This window comes from Fukomys damarensis, unplaced genomic scaffold, assembly GCF_012274545.1.
Source record: "Fukomys damarensis isolate Sample0158 unplaced genomic scaffold, DMR_v1.0_HiC HiC_scaffold_26, whole genome shotgun sequence".
NCBI lineage: Eukaryota > Metazoa > Chordata > Mammalia > Rodentia > Bathyergidae > Fukomys > Fukomys damarensis.
This window is the reverse complement of record NW_022900938.1, coordinates 26113581-26133700: the sequence shown is the minus strand read 5'-3', so window position 1 is coordinate 26133700 and position 20120 is coordinate 26113581. Positions and strand designations below refer to the sequence as shown.

Here is a 20120-nt window from a genome sequence, read left to right as displayed (position 1 = left end):
CTCTGCCTCTGTCTCCACTCCCTGGGTGCAGAACAGTTCTTTGTATCACTCTGAGCCATTGTCCCAAGGACTCTTGTCCTTGTCCACAACTCTAAAGGTCATCTCTATGGGCCTATTGCCACCAAAGTTGTCTCGGAGCCAAGAAGAGGTGGATATCCCTCAGCCTGGGTTTCCAGACCCTCTAAAGCCACAGAATATTTATTTGCAATTGTTTCATCTCCATAAAGTGCTCGAGTTGACTTCCTGATACAATCCCAGCGTGTACTTGAGGAACAATGCTCTATGAAGATGAGGAACCTTACTTAGGAACATAATAAAACAAGGGAATGGATTGCAAGTGCATGCTTCACAAAACCCTGAAGTGATTATAAAAAACCAGAAGGTTTAACCACCTGCAAATTGTCCTTGCCTGTCAGTCCCTAGGGTTGCACAGAGCAGAACTCATCACTTTAACTTAGCTATAACTCTTATCTTGGTCAGCACCAGCAGATTGTATATGGGTCTCAGTGGATGACATGAATTTAAGGGGAAAACATCTCTATTTGCACTAATTCTTTCAATTCTGAATGCAGGCAGCAAACCTCAGTACTACTAGCAGCCTCTGTGGCCGCACAACCAATTAAAAGCAGGCCTATTTTATAGGATATTAGGGTTGCTACTGATATCTAGAAATATTATTTATTCTCAGTCTCAGAAATGTTGATAATTCTTAAGACTTGTTATTTAGTATGTTAATAAAAAGCACACAGTATCTCACAATTTTAAAATATTTGTATAAATAAATATCGGTACAGTTTCTTTTATAATCCTGTGGTTATTTTGTATTATACATTTAAAAATATTATTCTAAGTAAAATAGATTTCACCAAACTACTAAAGCAGGCCCTGGTACAAAACAGTTTAAAAATTGCCTTTAGGTCATGCTTCAACCTCAAAAGCTGGGTCAGCATCTACTTTCAAATTACTGTCACGATGGTAGAACAAAAATTGCCTAAATATTGTGTAAGGCTTTTAACTGGTCTGAGAGCATCAAAACTTATTTAAAGATTTTTTTTCTTTTCTTTTTTTTTGGTTTTCAAAAATAGTTCTGTTTTTACAAAGGAAAGAAACTGGCTCTGGGCCTTGATGCTTGTTAGCTTAGCTTCTAAACCAAAAAATATGACAAAGGAAATCATCCTCTAGTCCATGTGCAAGGAAATAAGCAGGATCAAATTACATGCAGATGAAAGAATCCAATTATGGGAAGGGAGGGAGAGGGGAGGAGAGCAGGGAGAGGAAGAGAGAGAAGAGAGACAGAGAGAGAGAGAAGAGAAGGAGGAGGAAGAGGAAGAGGAAGAAGGAGAAGGAGGAGAGGAGGAAGAAAAAATGGCAGGAAGGAAGAATGGAAGGGAGGGAGGGAGTTAAGGCAGGAAGAAGGAAGGGAGAGGAGAGGAAAGGCTCACTTTTCCGTGCAGTATCACCACAGAAGCCAGTGGGGAGTGTGGATCGGTGGCCAAGTTCTTGGTTTTTTTGCATTCTTTCAGTAACCAGGTAGGGACCGTCAGCGGAAGCCTCTGGGCTCCATACAGCCCTTCTCTCGGGGCATCAGCTCTTGAAATATCACCAGACTGCTGCTCAGTTGGAGACCTGGTTCACAGGCCAGCCTTGCTTCCTATCTTGGCATTTCAGCCTGGTCAGCAGGTATGACTGGCACTAGCTCAGGAGATGTCATGCAATGGTCTGTGGCCCCCAAGGAATTCTGACCCGCTGTAGAGACGGAGAAGGCAGGTTCAGCCTGGGTGGCGGTCGTGTGGCTCCCAGCCCTTCCCAGGGTGCACGAAAGAGACCTGTCCTATGCCGCTCCGTGTGTCTTACACCTCTGATTTCTCATCTATACAATGAGAGGAAGGCAGAATGCACTTGCCCATCTTCTCCAGGTTCTCTATCTCATAATCTATGACAGCCTGCCGGGGATTCCAAATATCACACAGATGACAAATAAGTACTGCTAACTCTTTACTCAGAGGGATGGTGCTTTGAGCCACCTCCTATGAATCAGAATTCACAAGAAATCAGTAGCACTGTGTCTGGCACAGGAAAAGTATCCAGTTACAGCTTACTGAAGCTTAAATGGGATAGCATGCCCTCTTTAACACTCTGAGGATTACCACTGTCCAAAACAAACAGTTTCCATAGTCTCATCCTAGCAGTTAGAATAAAAACAGATTTTTCTGAAATATCTGGATTTAACCTTCATGATCATTGAAACTGTGGAAAGTCAGAAAGAGCAGCTAGGCTATTTATATTGTTTACAAGTCATCTGTTTAGTTATTTAGTGTGCTCATTGCCTAGATTACTGTTTTTTTTTTTTTATAATGACAATATTTACACAACAAAATTTGCTTACAAGTGCTGGGCAAGAAGATTTTCTTCCTGGCTGAATAGGAAATGTCTGTGTAGCTCAGTTGTCTATGTGAGGGAATATTTAAGGGGTTCAGCAAAGTCCCATATAATCTATAACCAGCCTGAAATTTTCCTTTGTAGGGGAAAAAACTCATCATGTTTTCCTGGTAACTAATGGTCCTGGAAAGTTGCAACATGTTTATGTAAATTCATATGGAGATGTAAAATCAATATTAGATTCCCCCCCCCCGAATGAATATTTGGCAGGGGATGAGATATTTAAAAGCTGAATGTGTAGGAAAAGAACACCACGGTGAGATTCTATCTCAAAACACTAAAAAGGAGAAAGAGAAAGAAAGCAAAAGAAGGAGAAGGGGGAGGAAAAGAAGAGAAGGAAGAAGTAAAGCAGCTATATCTGTTCTGCTCATTACAGGTTAGCAGCACGCTGAGTAAAATCAGCATGCTGATACTGGTTAGCCATTCATTAAAGTATTTGCTTCTGATAGATTCTCTAGTTTATTTATTTACCTAACATTTCTAGTCACATTTCTGCCCCTAGCTAATGAGGTTATTGTCAACAATTTGGTCCTAATAAGGTGACTGAATTTTAGTGATTCCCCAATTGTGTTCCACACAGCCCTTTCAGAGTCCTCTCTGGTTGATCAGTGTGGGGGGAAGAGGAGGTGAGATGAGACCAGAGGAGCCAAAGTCAAGACACCACATCCCCTCCAAGCATATACGATCCAGGATTTTCTGATCACACACAGACATATACACGTGTACACACATACATGCATGGACACACACACATAGAAACAAACACACACACCAGGGCTGCTTTGGCATTTATGTAACTCTGTTTTCCAGGTCCCATTGTCAACTCTGAGTAGATGGTATGTGATAAAAGGTCTAGAACCATTGACGCTAAATAAGGAATTATGCTGAGATAAAGAAAGTATTCTTAGCAACTCTTTTTGTTTATTGATGCCACCCTTATCTCAGTCTTAATCAGGCTTTTTCTGGGGACTTCCTAGCACATTGTACATAGGGTCAAAGAGAAACATTCGCTCTACTGCTTTTACAAGCAGAATAGACCTCTTATCTGATCACAAAATTAATAACAATGTCACGCATTGAAAAACTTCCTGGCTTTTGTGTGCCTGGGCACCCGGAGTTCTGGAACAGGTGAGTTATAGGTGGAAGCGGTAAAGGACACTTTGAGCAGCCTCTTCCCTTAAGAAGTAGAACTTGGATCCCTCTGGGAGATGGGTACTCTCCACTCTACCGTAGGTTCCTCCACTGTGCCGAAGGCAGTTGAGTTTTCAATCACTGATTTATAAGCATCCTGGGTGGTCTGGCATCCTAACACTAGTCCTCTGGAGACAGTATGAAACCTGTGTCTTTGGGGGTTTTGATGGATTGATAAATGTGGCACATGCGAGATCCCTGGTAGCCATCATAGGAACATTCTCAGCTGGTTGCACCCACGTGTGCTCTGGAGGTACGCAAGGTCTTTCCTACATGCCCCATCCGCATGCTGCTCTCCAAGGCCCCCTTTTCTCTCCCCAGGCTGCTGTGTGTGTGTAAGCTGTCCACATATGCTGGGGGCTGGTGAGGACCTGCTCTTAGGATGTTTAGTCTCCTAAGAATTCCTTCCTTCCACACTGGGTTCTCCTGGCAGGGAGCCTCCTTTCCTTACTCTCCCCATGAAGACGACAAGTCCCTCCCATCTGTGTCTGCACTTTGTCTTCTCCTCGCCCTCGCCCCAGCCTTCTGTAGTGTTTGAGAGCAGAAAAACTCACTTGGCGAGCAAGCATCTAGATCTTTCTTTCGTGCCCAGGATTCCTTTGTTGAGTCTTTGTTTCTGTTTTACTGGGAGCTGGAGAGAGAAATAGATAGGAAAATATATTTTTAAAAAACCACAGGCCTGAGGGTGTAGCTCAGTGGAAGAACGCTTGCCTAGCATGCCTGAGAACCTGGGTTCTAACCCCAGCACTAGCGGAAAAAAAGCTTAACCTCAAATAAGAAAACCACAAGACCTATAAAGCAAATCCACGATTTTATTAACATGAAATAAGATTTGGAAAAATGAAAAGACTTTTGGACCCAGGCTTTTTCTGCTCTATGACCTTAGCTCCTGATGTCCAATCTCAATACCACGTTGTGACATCGCCCATCACTTCCAAGTCCAGGGGACAGAAAAGATGGAGAAGGAACCTTCCCTGATATCCCACACAACGCTTTCCCCACATCTCTGGACAGTGTTTGTCACATAGCTACAAACATGTGGGTGAAGGAGGCTGAGAAATGACTTCATTCCAGGCCTCTATCACAAGTCATTTCTTCTGCTGACACTAAAGTGTGTTCTGTGCGATGCTCTTAAGTACTACGAGAAGAAAATCAAAGGCCTTCGGTTACATGGGAGCAACAAGGAAGCTGAACAACTTTCTTTCCTGCAGGACTTCTCAAGGTTCTGAAACATGCCAAGACCATTCCAGCATACCTGCAAAGGGAGAAAAAGACTTTCATAATATCCTATCACTCACAGAGGGCAAGTTAGTTTTCTTAGAAATAAAAACCAAAACACTTGGTTGCAAAATAGTGGTTTTCTTCTCCTGATTCCCCGAGAATCATTCCCTCGTCCACACTGAGGAACCCAACCACCGGTGTGTTTTGCCTGCACTGAAGATGGTTATAAAATTTGTGAGTTGTTTGGTACAATTTTTAAAAGTGATATTCCAGGTGCGAATCCAGATTTCAGCTTTTTTGGGACAAACTGGAAGATCCGTCTGATCTAGGCCACCTTCCCATGGGCAGTGATGGGCCAAAAAACCCTGGCAGCTGCCTCTCCAGCTCGTGGTCTCCAATTTTTGTCCACACATTCAGGCACCTGCCTGAATCTCAGCAAACCCTGCTTTAGGAGTTAACAAATTCTATATGAAAGTTTTGGCACCCTCGCCTCTCCTGTGTCCCAGGCAGTTTCAGTGAAGATGTTTTCTGCTATATGTTACGTATTTCGTATCCAAAATGTGAAGTATTCAGGATTTGAGGTTGTTTCAGATTTTGGGATATTGGAATATGCTTAATGAGATACCTTGCAGAAGGAACCCAAGCCTATACAAAAAATTCAGTATGTTCCATATATACCTTGTACACACAGCCTGAAGCTGGTTTTGTACAATATTTTCACTGCACTGTGTTTTGACGGAGACTCATCACATTTCCATTTGTGGCATCAGGTCAGTGCTCAAAAAATTTTGGATTTTTAAGTGTTTTGGATTTCAGATTTCAGAATAGGGATTCTCAACCTATAGTGCATGTCTACTAAATCCCACTATAGCTTTCAATATTAAATTTGGAGGAAAGTTCAACTCATAAAAGAACTTAGTGTCTATAAGACCGTTATTGGTCTGTTCCATCCCCGGTGGTGATGGCCTAGACCAGGCCATCTCTTGAGGTCCTTCATCCTCTCTGGACCCACATCTTCTGTCTGATCCTATTCTCTTGGTGGAAGGGTTCTGGGCTCGAGGGTGTTTGCACAGGTGCCTATGACTACTACTGAAGAGGTGCTCAGGAGCTGTGGGTTTCCTTCCCTTTCCCTGCTCACTGTGGTGCTCCACTGTGTACTGAGATGTCTGAGTTCCAGGATAGGTTGGCTCATTCATTATATGAGCGAAAAGCCCATCCCATGACATTCAATCCACACAGAACCGGGGCTTCATATGGAAGATTCTCATTTTGAAAAATGCTCTGCTGTTGCACTTTCCAGTTGAAAACTATGGGAGTGTGGGCCTGGGACGTTCTATGATCAAATTCACCTGCTCTGTGTCAGAATAAGGGACAGAATCAACTGACATTTGCTGTCTCTCTTTGGGCTCTTAAAATCTATTGTCGTTAGTGTCTAAATTTACAAATCTTTTGTTCAGAATAACAGTGTGGGGTTCTAAATCAAACGACAAGATCCCTGTTTACATTATTTTGTCTGTAAGCTAAATTCATATATGAATGAATTTCTGAAGCTTTACTTATAAAATTTTTTCAGCTGTTTTGCTTTTAATTTCCTCCTCATCAGCTCCTATGGATCAGCTTTGGGGAAACTGGGAGGTTTGGGGATGCATTCTCTTCCCTTGTTTTCTCATGCTTCTATTTTTTTTTTATTAATTGCTGAGGTTTAAGGGTCAATTATAGTGAAAAGACTGTTTCCAGTATGGACATCTCTTTAGCCTGCTTTTTAGTGATATACTCTGGGCATGGTTAACTGTATGATTTTGCTTCTGTTCCAAACTCCAGCCACCACCATTAATTTGGGGAGGGGAGGATACAACTCAATTGGCCCAGCATCCAGTTCTCCAGAAATGCATTGCAATATTGCTGAAAACACAAATACTACTTGTACAGTTATAAAGATTTGGTCAAAGCAAAATGTTCATAATATTCTTATTACAGACAAAATCAGATGAATAAAGCAAAAAAAACAAGGAGTTATATGAGACCCAGATGAAACTAGGACAAAGTTTTAATAAGTTATTCATTTACTTCTTTGTATCTTAGCAAAAAACAATGCTCACTTTACTTTAAAAATTTATTTGTTTGTGTATTGCAGTACTGGGGATTTAATGCATGGCCTCTCCACCAAAATACATCCCCAGCTTTTTTTTTAGTTTTAATCTTGAAACAGAGAGTCCCACTAAATCACCAAATTTCCCAGACTGGCTCAAACTTAACCTCCCAGAGTGCAGGAATCATGGGCTTGCACCTGCATACCCAGCTAAGGGCTCCCTTTCATGGTTCACAGTTCATTTTAAATCCAGGAATATTGAGCAGAGTTAGTATGGAGGTGGGGGACATGAAGTGGGCATGTGGTGTCCTTAAGAATGTGCTTTGACCTTCCTGAGAATAATAAAGGTAACATAAAACTAGACTCCAAGTGCTGCTGAATTGTTTGCATTTGGCCTACAAGATAATGGATCAACTTTGTTTTCGAAAAGTTCTCCAGGATTTTTCATACCCAGGCAGAGAAGGCTTAATCTTTATTTTAAGAACTCATCCAAACATCGTGCGTCCCCGTGGCCTTGCGGTCACTGAAGATGACGGCCACTGTCACAGTAGCATTTTGAATTTATGGGAGCTCTGTCTTTGTAAGCACTCATGATCCTCCTGTTCATTTTTTTTCCCTCCAGTACAACAAGGCATACAAGAGCCTTAAGGAACTTTCTCAAAATGGAGAGAATTTCTGCAAGCAGATCACATCTGTTCTTCAACAAAGGTACAAAATGCAAATTTGCAACAAATAGCTGTTTCTCTTCATTTGCATTGAGCTATATGCCATGATTTGGGGAGTGACTACAAGCAGGCCTGCTTTCCAGAACCGTGCTATGCTTTGGTACTTGAGAGACTGATGTGATGAATGCTTCTCTAGTGCACATTTACCGGGTGGCCACCATAAAAATTAAGGAACAGGAAGGATTTCTGCTTAAGAAGGTTCAGCGGAGTCTCTTCTGATTCTTCAGAAGTGAGTTTAGCGCACCTGGGCTCCCTGACACGTCTGCTGTCTATACCCACTGTTGTACGTTTCACATTACATTTTTGCTTCCCCTGCAAGGGCAGAGGCTAGGTCTTAGTCACTACTATAAGCTGAGCTCTCAGAGCCTACTCTCTTAATTCCTTTGGTAAATGTCTGGTGAATGAATGGCTGGATGAACAATGAAAAGTCACCATGTCCAGCACCATCTTCTCTTAATGCTAGAGGTGATCACGTGCAGAACTGTTTGCTGGGCTGAAATGAGCACATTTAACTCCATCAAGAGAGTAACAGCAACAAAAAATTCCAAATCAGAGAACCTAAGGAATGAGCTGGCTCATACAGGGTCTTTTAAGCCTTTTCCCTGCCTCTAGATAGCTCTATTGTAACAACTCTGAAGATGTCTTTCAAAAGAAACTATTCCCAATTTAAAATATTGTATAGGTACCATAAGAAGCAATGATGCTGTGGGTCAAGTACATTCTGCATGAGTAGGTTAAGGAAAAAGGAGAGCATGATTTTGTTAGACTCAGTGAATGGGGCCAAAAAAGGAAGGGAGCATTCAAATAGGCTTTTAGGAATAAAGACACAGGTTTGTGAAATGGAGCCAAAAGGAAAAACAATTAAATATGAGCTGATTTTCATCTAACAATCCAAATCTTTGATTCCCTGAAAAAGTGGAGAACCCATTTGGAAAGGTATTTTTTTCTATAAAACAATATTTTTATCCGTCTCATATCGAATTATTTAAAATAGGACCAGTTACCATTGTACAAATTGTTACCTAAGGTAGACAGCGTCTCCCTCCTGGATGAGGAAGAAGCTCTGCCCAGATGAACCATGCATCTGATCGGGGTTCCAGTCGTGAGGTCTTCACTATTTGGTATTGAAGAATTCAAAATTCATGCCCAGTAGAGAGCTCTGAAGACAGAAGGCAGGGGATAAATAATGTCCACTGCTGAACGTACTCAGCAGCGGGCGGAAAGGGCCTGGGGGTCACTGCTGAAACTACCTTTTTGTTTTTGCCTTGTGCAGATGACTCCACATGCCCACCCTATCAAGACACATCTACTTCCTTCATGCATGCAGTCAGCGCCTTTGTCTCTCACTGTCTCTCCTGAACTCGTTTTCTAAGGTCACCGTCTTCTCGGGACCTATTTATGTGTGAAACCTTCCACTGACGCATTGTAAAGCAACAAATACACCCAGTGAGGCAGAAATTCTTGGGTAGCTAAAGATATCTTCCTTCATGATTTTACCTCCTTATGGAGCAGAATTTTAAACTTGAAATCCTAGGGTGCAACTGGTTAGTGAAATTACAAGCACATTTCTGGAGAAAACTTGCATACTGTAGATGCAAAGAACAGAACCTACACCCCAAAATGATGCTAGATATTAGGCTTTTTGTATGACAGACATTTTCCTAAACGTTTTTGTAAAGCAAGCCTTGTACTAACACATCATTTCCCCTCAAACAAGAAGCCAATCTTGAATACTTTAGATTGATACCTGGTAGATGTGGGCGTGCAATGTCCCCTTGCGGCTGAGCTGGCAGGGTCCTCTCCTCACTGCACCGCTTGCCTATGCACTTAACCTGAGGGGCGTTCGTGTGGATGGTATTTGGGCAGAACTGTTTTCTCGTGGACACAAACGCCTCATTAATCTCTGAGCATGTGGCTCTTAGGCATTTTCAGCTCTCTTTTTGTAGCCCAGGTGGCAAAGTCAGAGGCTGCTTCATTTCCCTAGGGTCAGGTCATTTCTCTCCCACAGGAGGGATATGATTTTGAGGTCACTGACTCAATGTAATAACTCAGTGAGCGGGGATAACCAGTAACACTAGCTGATGTTATAGTCACCTTTACTCTTCCTATTCTACAAATGCATAAATTAACTTTTCTCATCATAAATGAAAGGCAGGTTCTTACCAGCTCTCCAGAAATGAGCTCAGAGCTTATTTTTCTCTTAAATACATGGATTTATTACAGTGACGCCTTTCTCTTGTATTACATAAATATGTGGAAAGCAGTATTCATTAAAAGAAACTATCTTGTTACTTGGATTATACACAGATGATGAGAGACCCCATGAGACAAGTAAAATGGTACTCTTAGAATACATACAATAGACTTTTCCAGTGTGGGTTGTGACATGAAAAATCATGAAGGCAAGTCCATTGGCAGCTCAGTGGAAGACAGAATCAAGAAACTCCTAGGGCTTCTTTGAATGAGAAATATCAGCACATATAATACATTCAGTACTTATTTATAGATTGAATGAATGGATATATAAAAGACCATTGAGGGCTTTTTGTATTATCACTACACCTGTACTATTAGAACTTGACCTTTAGTGTCCCTGGAGGTTTAGACTTGCAGAGATCCGGCCTAACAGTCTGCTGGAATGTGGTTCCACTCAAGAGCTCTGCATTAACACAGAGATGCACGTCTGGATACTGTTTCCTTCCCCAGCCAATCTGTCTCTTGCATTCATTCTAGTTGGAGTTGAGAGAACGGTGCAGTTATTACTGAAACGCCATTTTGCCTGGATAGTCTCCAATCCATCACTGTGCTTAACCAACGCAGATTTGGTCAAGAGACACACAGCAGTTCCTACAGTTCCTCATGTTAAAGTTCTCAGGTTCATGGTCACACAATTATAGATCAGATTTAAGGAGAAAACGCACATTCCTGCAAACTATTTATGGGTGTTTGGCTCCCTGCGCCCTCATAGCTAATACTTAAATGGAGTTTTGATGGTAAAATCAATTGTTCTTCTAAAGGAAGCTTCAGTCCAGGGTTTTAAATTGCAAGAACCACTCTTGTACATATTTTTTAAGAGAATAAAGAAATATAGTGACCATTTGTTGCCAACATGAACGATTGTAGACATTGTCAGTAAAGGATAAGAAATCAAAATAAAATCTTTTTTTGTGTGTGATTGTGGTACCTCATATGTGCTAGGCAAGCATTTTGCAGCTGAGCTACTCTCCTAGTTCTTTTTAAATTTTTGTTTTGAGACAAGGTCTTGCTAATTTGCCCAGGATAGCCTCAAACTTATGATCTCCGTGCCTCAGCCTCCTGGAATAGCTGGACTACAGGGGTGTCCCACCGTGTCCAACTAGAAAGGAATGCCCGCTTTGACTCTAGTTCTCAGTCTCAAAAAAGTACCCCCCAGTATAGAGTTCGCACTTACCTCTGCTGTAGCCCTTCCTGCCCTACAGTTGTTCTCCGTTCACTTGTCCTTCCAGCTCCTTGAAGGTCTTTGTGTCCCATGTGACCATCCATCAAGGGCGGGACAGGGAGCAGCCATTCCCATGAATGTTTTGTCTGAGTGTCTCTGTGCCTGCAGGCACTCAGAGCCTTTAAATTCAAGTTAGGTAATGCCTGAGGGGCGTAAGTGGATATGCCAAAGACATTTACTGACACAGTGACATATGTAGTGTATTATTTAGAATACACACAAGAAAAAATAAAATCACAGAAGAGACCATTTAGCCAGTACAACTTGTAGTCCAGGCACCGTGTTCAGTGTGTCTTACACTTGGTGGCTTTCATCTTCACCCATGCAGCAGGCATTGCCTTTCCCCTTCCCAGTTTTCAAGGAGGAATATGCAAAAGATTATACTGTCCTCTCCTCCCTCAGTTTAACCCAGGCGCAGTGCAAAGGCCTCCTCCTAGGGCCGGTAGAGCCTGCTCCAGTCCCCTTCACAGACTCATCGAGTCCCAAAGGACATAAGTGGCCGTCAAGTCCGGTGGCTTTCAATCCCTGTAGCTCAAGAAGTCAGTAAGGCGCCCTCCTCAGTGGCTCCTCAGAGCTTGGGTTGAGCAGGAGGGTGAGTGGCAGCTCTGATTTTCTCTCTCCTCTCCCAGTTACTCCAGCGACTTTACTTGTATGTGTCTAACATTCTGGTTTACCGCTAACGAGCTTGGGAACGCTGAAACACTCATGACCTGACTTCCCAGCCTCCCTCCGGCCACCGCCCCCTCCAGGAAGCTGGGGAGGAGCAGATGCCCTGAGGCATAAGCTTTTGTGATCCCTGGGCTGTGTGCTCACTGACTCCCCAGATTCTCCGACATTAGAGAAGGGTCTCATTCTTCTATTTGACTTTCCTATACACTGTCACAAGAACCAAAACTAAGGCACTCAAAATGTTAAGATGGGCCAGCTAGAGAACCAGAGAAGCTGCCAGCTGGAATCACAGAGCTTTGATTCAAATTGCCAATAATTGATCTTTGTTTCATTTATTTTCCTGGTGCTGAGGATAGAACCCTTGGCCTCACACATGCTAGGGAAGCACACTGTCAGTGAGCTACACCCTCAGCCAGATTTGTTAATTTTTAGTTCACACATAATTATTGTGTATTTTTATGGCATGCAGTGTGACAGTTTGACACATGTACACGTTGTGGAATGAATAATCAGAGTGATGAGGATATTTGTTTCCTTAAACATTTATTCATTTATTATATTTTTGTGATGAGACTATCTGAAAACCTTCCCTTTATCTCTTTTGAAATGTACAGTGCATTACTATTGTTAACCTTGCTATGCAATAGAATACTAGCACTCCTGTCTGCTTGTAACTGTGGACTCACGGACCAACCTCTCCCCGGCCTCCTTGCATTGCACCCCCAAACAATCCCTGGTAAACTTAAGTACAACTCTCTGTAAAATGAGTTCGTGACTATCTTCCAAAAGACAAACCGATGAAGCTTGAGTGGAGTATATCAATATATCCAGCCCCAACTGGAAGCTGTTCCTGATGCATAGTAAGAGATAGAGGACAGGGGCGATAACGTAATTGAGGAATTTGAGGTTACTGCAATTCCTTCTCACTTATCTAATACAAGAGAGAGGTGTCACTGTAATAAACCCACATATTTAGGAGACAAATAAGCTCTGAGCTCCTTTCTAGAGAGCTGGTAATAAAGAATGGAGGGCTTTGTCCCTGCTTTTGTTAAGCATGAGAAGGGCTTAGCTCAATTTTAATTAGTCCTTATAGACACCGGGGAAATTACAGAGTTTTGTTTTGTTTTGTTTTGTACCGGGGATCGAACTCAAGACCTTGAGCTTGCAAGGCAGGCGGCGGCACCACTGAGCTAAATCCCCAGTCCCAGAGTTTTTTAAACACTACTTTTTAATCAATTTCATTTCGTCAACATGCAATTCTCTAAAATTGATTACATAGTCACTGATATTATTCTTACAGTTTAATTTGTGTATCTAAAATATTGGCTCTGAAGCCATGTATTTTTCATGGCTTCCTTCTTTCAAAAGTGCAATTTATTTTAAAATCAAAGTCAAATACTGGTTCCTGAGTTATTGGTGGGTCTTCATTATTCCTAATGAAAATATATCAACCTACCTTGCATACTGAGAGTAAATTAGAATATAAGCGAATTAAAAATCAGTGCATGTCGTTTCCCTGGTTCTGAATCTTACAGATTGACTGGAATGTGAGCTATAGTTACTCACCGACAGGCACAGCTGTTTCATATGCAAGCCTGGAGATGCTGCCTTCACCCATGGTAGAAATAGTGGCTATAGAATGGGGGGGGGTGGCGAACCACTATACAATTAAGCACAGAATAATTCCAAGCTTATTCCTAATTATTTTAATGAGGAAAAGGAAATTCCACGTCTGAATTTGTTAGCTGTGCCCCTCTAGATTCCTTTTTGCATGTGGTACCTTTTAGCTAGGAACCATGATAAAACAGATCCCTGCAAGGGACTGGGAAGAAAGCAATCTCCTCACGATGTGTGTTGCTGCCTGTGCCTCAGGAAGGCACCAAGGTCATTTATTTCTATTCAGCAGACATCCTGAAGGGAGGCATATGTACAACTGCTTCATTAGGCCACAGCACAGAAGAGCATCAAGGCAGTGTTTGTTTCCACTGATAAGCACTCCGACTTGGAAAAATGACAGCTCTCTCTACACTTGCCACGTGGACTGTGGCTTCCTATAAGAATGACTTTTTCTCTAGGTTGGAATGTAACCAGGAGTATCTGTTAAAATAAAAGCCAGTGGGGGTCAGAAGCCTGGGAGACCGCGACCCACTCCAGCGTCCCCACAGCACTTCATTTCTGTTCCTTCAAACTTGTAGTAAGTTTCCCAAATGGTCATTAGGGCTTCCGGTGCCAAGAGTAGATGGTCACAGCCTGCTCTGCTTGGCTGATTCAATGATATACGTATTTCTGTGTTTATAGCAACACAATTTGTGATAGCTGAATCTTGGACCCGAATTCAAGTGTTGATTCTAAAACCCTTTGTTTTTGTTTCTGGGTTTTTTTTTTTTTTTCTTGGTTCTTTGAGAAAAGGTCTCACTATGTAGTTGAGGCTGGCTCTAAACTCACTGTGTAGCTGAGGCTGGCCTCAAACTCATGGCGATCCTCCTGCCTCAGCCTCCTGAGCACTGGGATTATAGGCACATCTGTGCTGTTGAGAAGAGCTGGGTCCAACTCAGTACAGTTCCAGAGGTCTAGGCTGATGATACTTGATGAGTCGCCTCCCTTTTCCCTTTGCCAGACTCCCACTCCCCACCCCAGAATGACCCCAGTGGATGCCCTGAGAAGAGGCCCAGGGAGCTCCTAGTGCTTTCCCTGAGGCAGCAGTGGGCTGGGACCCTAGCTGCTGAGCTCTGGTGATTCAGAGCACTACAGTTAAAAGGCAAAGTGAGAGGTGGTGTCCGTTTTAAAAAGTGCTTTTGTCTGACTCCCCCTGCAGTTCACCTGCAGCCTCGTCCCCACAACCATAGAGGCTGGGGAACTGAGTAGTTAAGAGGCAGGCATTCCAGCCACACCACCCAGGTTCAAGTCCCAGCACCATCACCTCCTCCTGTGTGCCCTCAGGTGAGTGACTACCTCAACTCTGTGCCATGATGTTCCCTCTATCAAATGGGCAGGAGAAACTGTGCCTACCTCATAGGGCCTCTTGTGGATTAAGTGAGGGAATACATCTAAAACCTTGCCTGGTGCCTTGTCAGTGCCCAGTAACTGCTGGGTGCTGTTATGTTGTGTGTGGGTAAAACACAGGCCTTCAGCAACCTCACGAAACAAAGGTGACGCATCCCTCTGTCAGGAGAGCACTGTTCAGACATGTTCTTCATGTGCGGAAAGACAGGAATCATTAATCTGCCCTGCTCCAGGCACGTGAGGTGTGTGCAGGTGAAGAGAAGCCTTCTGGTGTGGTGTGCGGGGCTGGCTGCACTGAGCCTCCACAGGCTGAAGCCTGACCTTCACGAGCAAAGGTGGCCAGATTCAAAAAGGTGCCAGGTCTCAAGGGACGAAGGGACCCTCTCCCTGTCCTGCCTCCAAAACCCAACTCCTTTCCCCCAAGTGAATCCAATTAAGTCAACAACAGAAAAGCACACAACATTTCTTTCTGGTGCTTGTGCTCTGTGACGTCTTTTTAGCCTCTTAGACACTTAGGGAGCCCCAAAGGACGTTGTGAATGTGACGTTGGACGGAGGAAGACTGGGCCTGACCCTGTCTCTGCTCCCTTAGAAGCTACTTGGATTGTTCGTGGGGAAGAGAAGGATGAGGAAACTACAGGTTCTTTCCCCTGCTCTGTCGACCTGTGGATTTACAGATCCTTTGAATATTTAGGATCCTTTGGGTACATAATAATATTATGAGAAGAATTACTATTTGCTAATAATTTGTTTTGTGGCCAGTGCTGTGAACTTAGCACTGCAAATTCATCATTTTCAATGCTCAGTGTGCTGCATTCAAGAAAGAGTAGATTGCTCAGCAAGTTCAACAAAGCCCCCTGGCTGTAGTGGATGGGGAAAGGGCTTATGTGTCTAGTGTTCCAAATGCTAGAAAGCAGTGTACTCTCACATGCAGCTGTGCGCAGCTCATACTCGTGGGAAAGCAGCAAACTGGCTTGTCAGTTTAGTTTTCAAGCGGTGAGGGGAGAATGAGCTTGTGAACTGGCATGGTGGTGCAGGCCTGTGATCCCAGCTACTCAGAAGGCTGAGGCAGGAGGATCTCAAATTCAAGGCCAGTCTGGGGAATTTACCAAGACTTTGTCTCACAATAAAATTTAAAAAGAGCTAGGGATAGTTCAGTGGTAGTGTGCTTAGCTCGAGTGCGCAAGCCCCAGCACTGCAAAGCAGCACAAAGAAGAGATGAGCAGGGAACGGTAAGAATTGTAACCCAGACCTGCTGTGAACTCCGTTCACTTATTCATTCCGTCAGTCATTCATGTCATTTGTATCAAGTAGCTCTTATGCACCATCTACCACTCTTGGCCTAGGAATTCAGCAATGAACACAACATTCTATGGATATTCATAGGGCTTCACTAAAAGATTGTGCGATATAAGGTAGTGATAAGTGCCTGGCCACAGGTAAAGCTGTAAGGGAATAGTGACAGGATCTTTTCGGTGTGGCCTCTGAGAAGGTGACATTTAAATAAGATGTGCTGGAGATAACGGGAAGGAGAATACCACATGGCTATATAGCAGGGTGCTCAACAGAGGCCATAGCAAGTGCAAAGGCCCTGAGGCAGGATGGCGGTTGACAACAGGACATGTCACCTTTGTTTCATGAGGTTGCTGAAGACCTGTGTTCTGCCCACACAAAACATAAGAGCACCCAGTGGTTACTGGGCACTTACAAGGCACCAGGCGCCATTCTAAGGGTTTTAGAGCAAGGTGAGGATGAGCAAAAGGTTGAATAATAGGAGGAGAAATCAGGAAGGGAGCAGAGATCTGATGACACAGAGCCTTGCAGGTCAACAGTTAATTGTTCCAGTCACTAAGCTCCTATGAGGTGTGGGTTATCGCCGCATTTTGATCTTCACAAAACTCCTAGAGATAGGCCCAAGTGCTCCTTTTCAATGTTGCTTGAGGCCACTTCACCAGGTAGAGATCTCACAGGATTCTACATCACCTGAGGTGACTTCTTCCAGCCCCCTCTTTCAAATGCTGCATATTCTTATAATAAAGAGGTCTATCTTCAAGTACAAGGAGATATTTTTAAAATAGTCACCTTAACCTCTTGTTATTCTTGGGTAAGTTCTGATACCACATAGGCGTTTTCTGCTCTGAGGCCTTAGCATGCATCCTACAGTGATCTACTTTCTTTCAAAAATGTGGTAAAAATAACTGAAAGCTCAGCTGTACTAATACAGAAAAATAAATAGGGATTTAGCTATAGATCAATGCCCTTAGGCCATTTATAAAAGAGCAGTCTGTCTTTATTTGGTCCATAACACCGAATCCAATCTGTGTGAAGACGTGCAGGTATTATGTTAGTTACTGAAGAGTCCAGGGATTGTTTCCCAGATGAAATGAAGTCAGAAATAATTTTAAAGATTTAATAACGTAGAAGTAAAATATTGAAAAATAAACAACTACACCTCTTGTGGTCCATATAAGAATGAAAATATACATTGAATTTAATTTCCTACATTTTCATTATCTGCAGCCAAAAGTGAGATAGGACATGTTCTCATTGTAGCTACAGATGGACCTAAAAATAAGACACAGTAAAATCATTTTAAGGGAGTGATTCAGTTTGTCTGAAGAGCCAAGGAAGGCATGCCCAGACTTCCTGCTGAGTCTCAGCCTGCACAGGAAGTAGGGCAAGTTCATTTCAAAAATCTGATGTTGGCCACCTCCCCCGCTGGGATTGTAGCTCAGGTAATGCACTTACCCAGCACTAGGAGGCCCCAGGTTCAGGCCCTGGGCACCATAAAAACAAACAAATAAAATAAGTAAAGCAAACTAACCAAAATCGAAGACAGCCGCTGTGTGGTTAATTCACCCGGAAGCTATCATTTAATTGTCAATATTATTATCTGGAGCTAACCTGCTGATTCTGTTCCTTACTAGTTGTGTTAGGTTTCAAGGGCTGCCGGGAAAACAAGCACCTGAACAGCAAAACTGTACCGTCTCACAGTTCCAGAGATCACAAGTCTGAGGGCCAGGTGTCCACCTGCCCAATTGGCTCCTTCTGGGGCCTGGGAGCGGGAGTCTGACTCCTGGCGCTCTCCTGGCATCTGGTGGTTTGCTGGGATCCTCCACAGCTTCAGCTTGTAGATCCATCCCCCATCTTTGCCTCCATCCTCACACAGCGTCTCCCAGTGTAAACAGCTTCTCTGTGTCCAAATCCCCCCTTTTACAAGGATATCGGCATTGGGTCCAGGCTCACCTAAATGACCTCATCCGAACCTGATCATCGCCTTCAAAGACCCTGTTTCAAATAAAGCCACATTCACAGACACTGAGGGTCAGGGCATCTGTTTGAGAAACAGAATTCAGCCTGTAACACTAGTGTGAAAGAAGATTAATACAACATTCTCCTTTGTAGAATCTTTGATAATTCCAAGGGGTTGCCAAAGGACAGGTAGATCCTTGTAGTAAGTAAATCATCTCCCTTCTCATTTTCAACCTGAGCCTTCAGGGGCACATGCTCGTGTGTGTGTGTGTGTGTGTGTGTGTGTGTGTGTGTGTGTGTGCTGATTTCTGACCAGCACACACTATTTAACAACTAGCCCTTTGCTAACAGGGCAAACCTGGAGATCAGCTATTCCAAAGGACTTCAGAAACTGGCCACCAAGTTAAGCAAAGTGTTGCAGGGCACCAAGAAAAAGTAAGTATTGTGGCAGAGGTAAGGCAAAGGTATTCTTTAAAATAGCAAAAACTGACATATGGCCCATTCCAGACTCTTCTTAGAGATGTAGCAGATACATACGATCAAGCAGAGCCTCCAGGCCTTGGTCACTTACTGTGTGTCCGGCACTTTCTGGATCATGCTTTGCAGGTTCTCCGCTTCAGTCCTCAGGGCAACCCCTGAGAGGTCTTACTGTCATCCATCTGTACAGATAGGGAGCTGAGGTTTGGAGAACAAACGACACTCCCTGTCATGCAGGTGATGACTTACAGGTTCAGGTTCACCCTGGGCCCTGTTAACCTCTAAGCCCACATTCATAATTGGCTTCATGATGCCATTTAACTCACGGAGTGGTGTTGTGAAGTCAGAAGGCCTTAAACTCAGGGAGTGTGAATTCTGTGTTATCTCCACTCTGACATTTGACAAGTAATTTGGCCTCTCTGCTTGATTTCCTCCTCTATTAAATGCAATACTGATGTGTGCTCCATTGCGGGGTGTGTGTGTGTGTGTGTGTGTGTGTGTGTGTGTGTGAGAGAGAGAGAGAGAGAGAGAGAGAGACAGACAGACAGACAGACAGACTGACGGAGAGAGAGGGACAGAGATACAATTAAAGGAGAAATGTGCATAAAGAGCTTAGCACATTGGGTGCAAAATCTGGTTCACATTCTCAGTACTTAGCAGCAGTAAGAAAGAAGTACATTCCTTCCCTGCAGGAGAGAAGAAAGATGTAGGTATTCTAAAAGCATCTATTAGTGATAATTTGCTATGAAGGTTCTGGACTAATGCGTGCAGATGTGACCCCGACTAGCAGTGCTCTAACAGAGGCTTTTTATTATGTTGACAGAGAGCGGGGAGAGGGAGCTTCTGGAGCTCAGAGCCCAAAGCCTGCGGATGTCACCTGTGATAGCAAATGATGGCTTTAAAATTGCCCTGACTTTTAGCTTTATTTTTATTTTTAGGACAGCCTTGTGGTAGGCTACAAAGGAGGCACTGCAGCACGTGGCTGCGTATAGACAGACTTTTGTTTAGACTCCACTTGTTCAAATTCTAGCTTTAGCACTTACAGGGTGTGTGACATAGGCAATTATCTTTCCTTTCAATGTCTCTTTAGAATGGAAGTAAAGCCTACCTGCTCTGGTTGCAAGGAGGATTAAATGATAATAATACAAATGTACTTGGTAGCATAGCTGATGTCCATGCTGACTTTCATTTGATTGCTTAATTTCACCTTAAAGAATGAGAGGTAGGGAGGTGGAGGTGTGTGTCTTACCCTAAGTACCAACCCCAGCACCCAGCACAGTAGTGCAGAGAGCTGGCCTGTCCCAGGTGTTCTGTTAGGCAGCTTTACCCAATATTTAATGATAAGCATTCACTGAAATTTTCTCCACACCAAAATCCATGTTAAGTACTCGCACAGGTATCCCCATGCATTTTTATTTTAAAAGATCAGTTCAGTGAAGTTTGGAGAAACAGTGATTCTTCCAAGTTCACATGGGAAACACACGAGGACCCAGGACCCGCAGAGGCTGGCACGCTGCATTCCCTGCCCGCTGCCAAACTGCTCTGAGAAGCACACGGACAATGCTCTGCTCCATAAT

At 43.4% G+C, this 20120-nt stretch overlaps 1 protein-coding gene across 4 annotated transcripts in view; it reads left to right on the top strand.

Moving 5' to 3' along the window:
* Nostrin (nitric oxide synthase trafficking) overlaps window positions 1-20120 on the top strand; it is a 59086-nt gene that overhangs the window by 1776 nt on the left and 37190 nt on the right. For 2 of the 4 annotated variants that reach the window (XM_033756262.1, XM_033756264.1), the window contains exons 2-3: window positions 7563-7648; window positions 18418-18501. In XM_033756262.1, the coding sequence (XP_033612153.1) occupies window positions 7563-7648; window positions 18418-18501 (170 nt within the window). The remainder of the gene's footprint in view (window positions 1-7562; window positions 7649-18417; window positions 18502-20120) is intronic. The other 2 variants (XM_033756263.1, XM_019204958.2) reach the window with 1 other exon arrangement.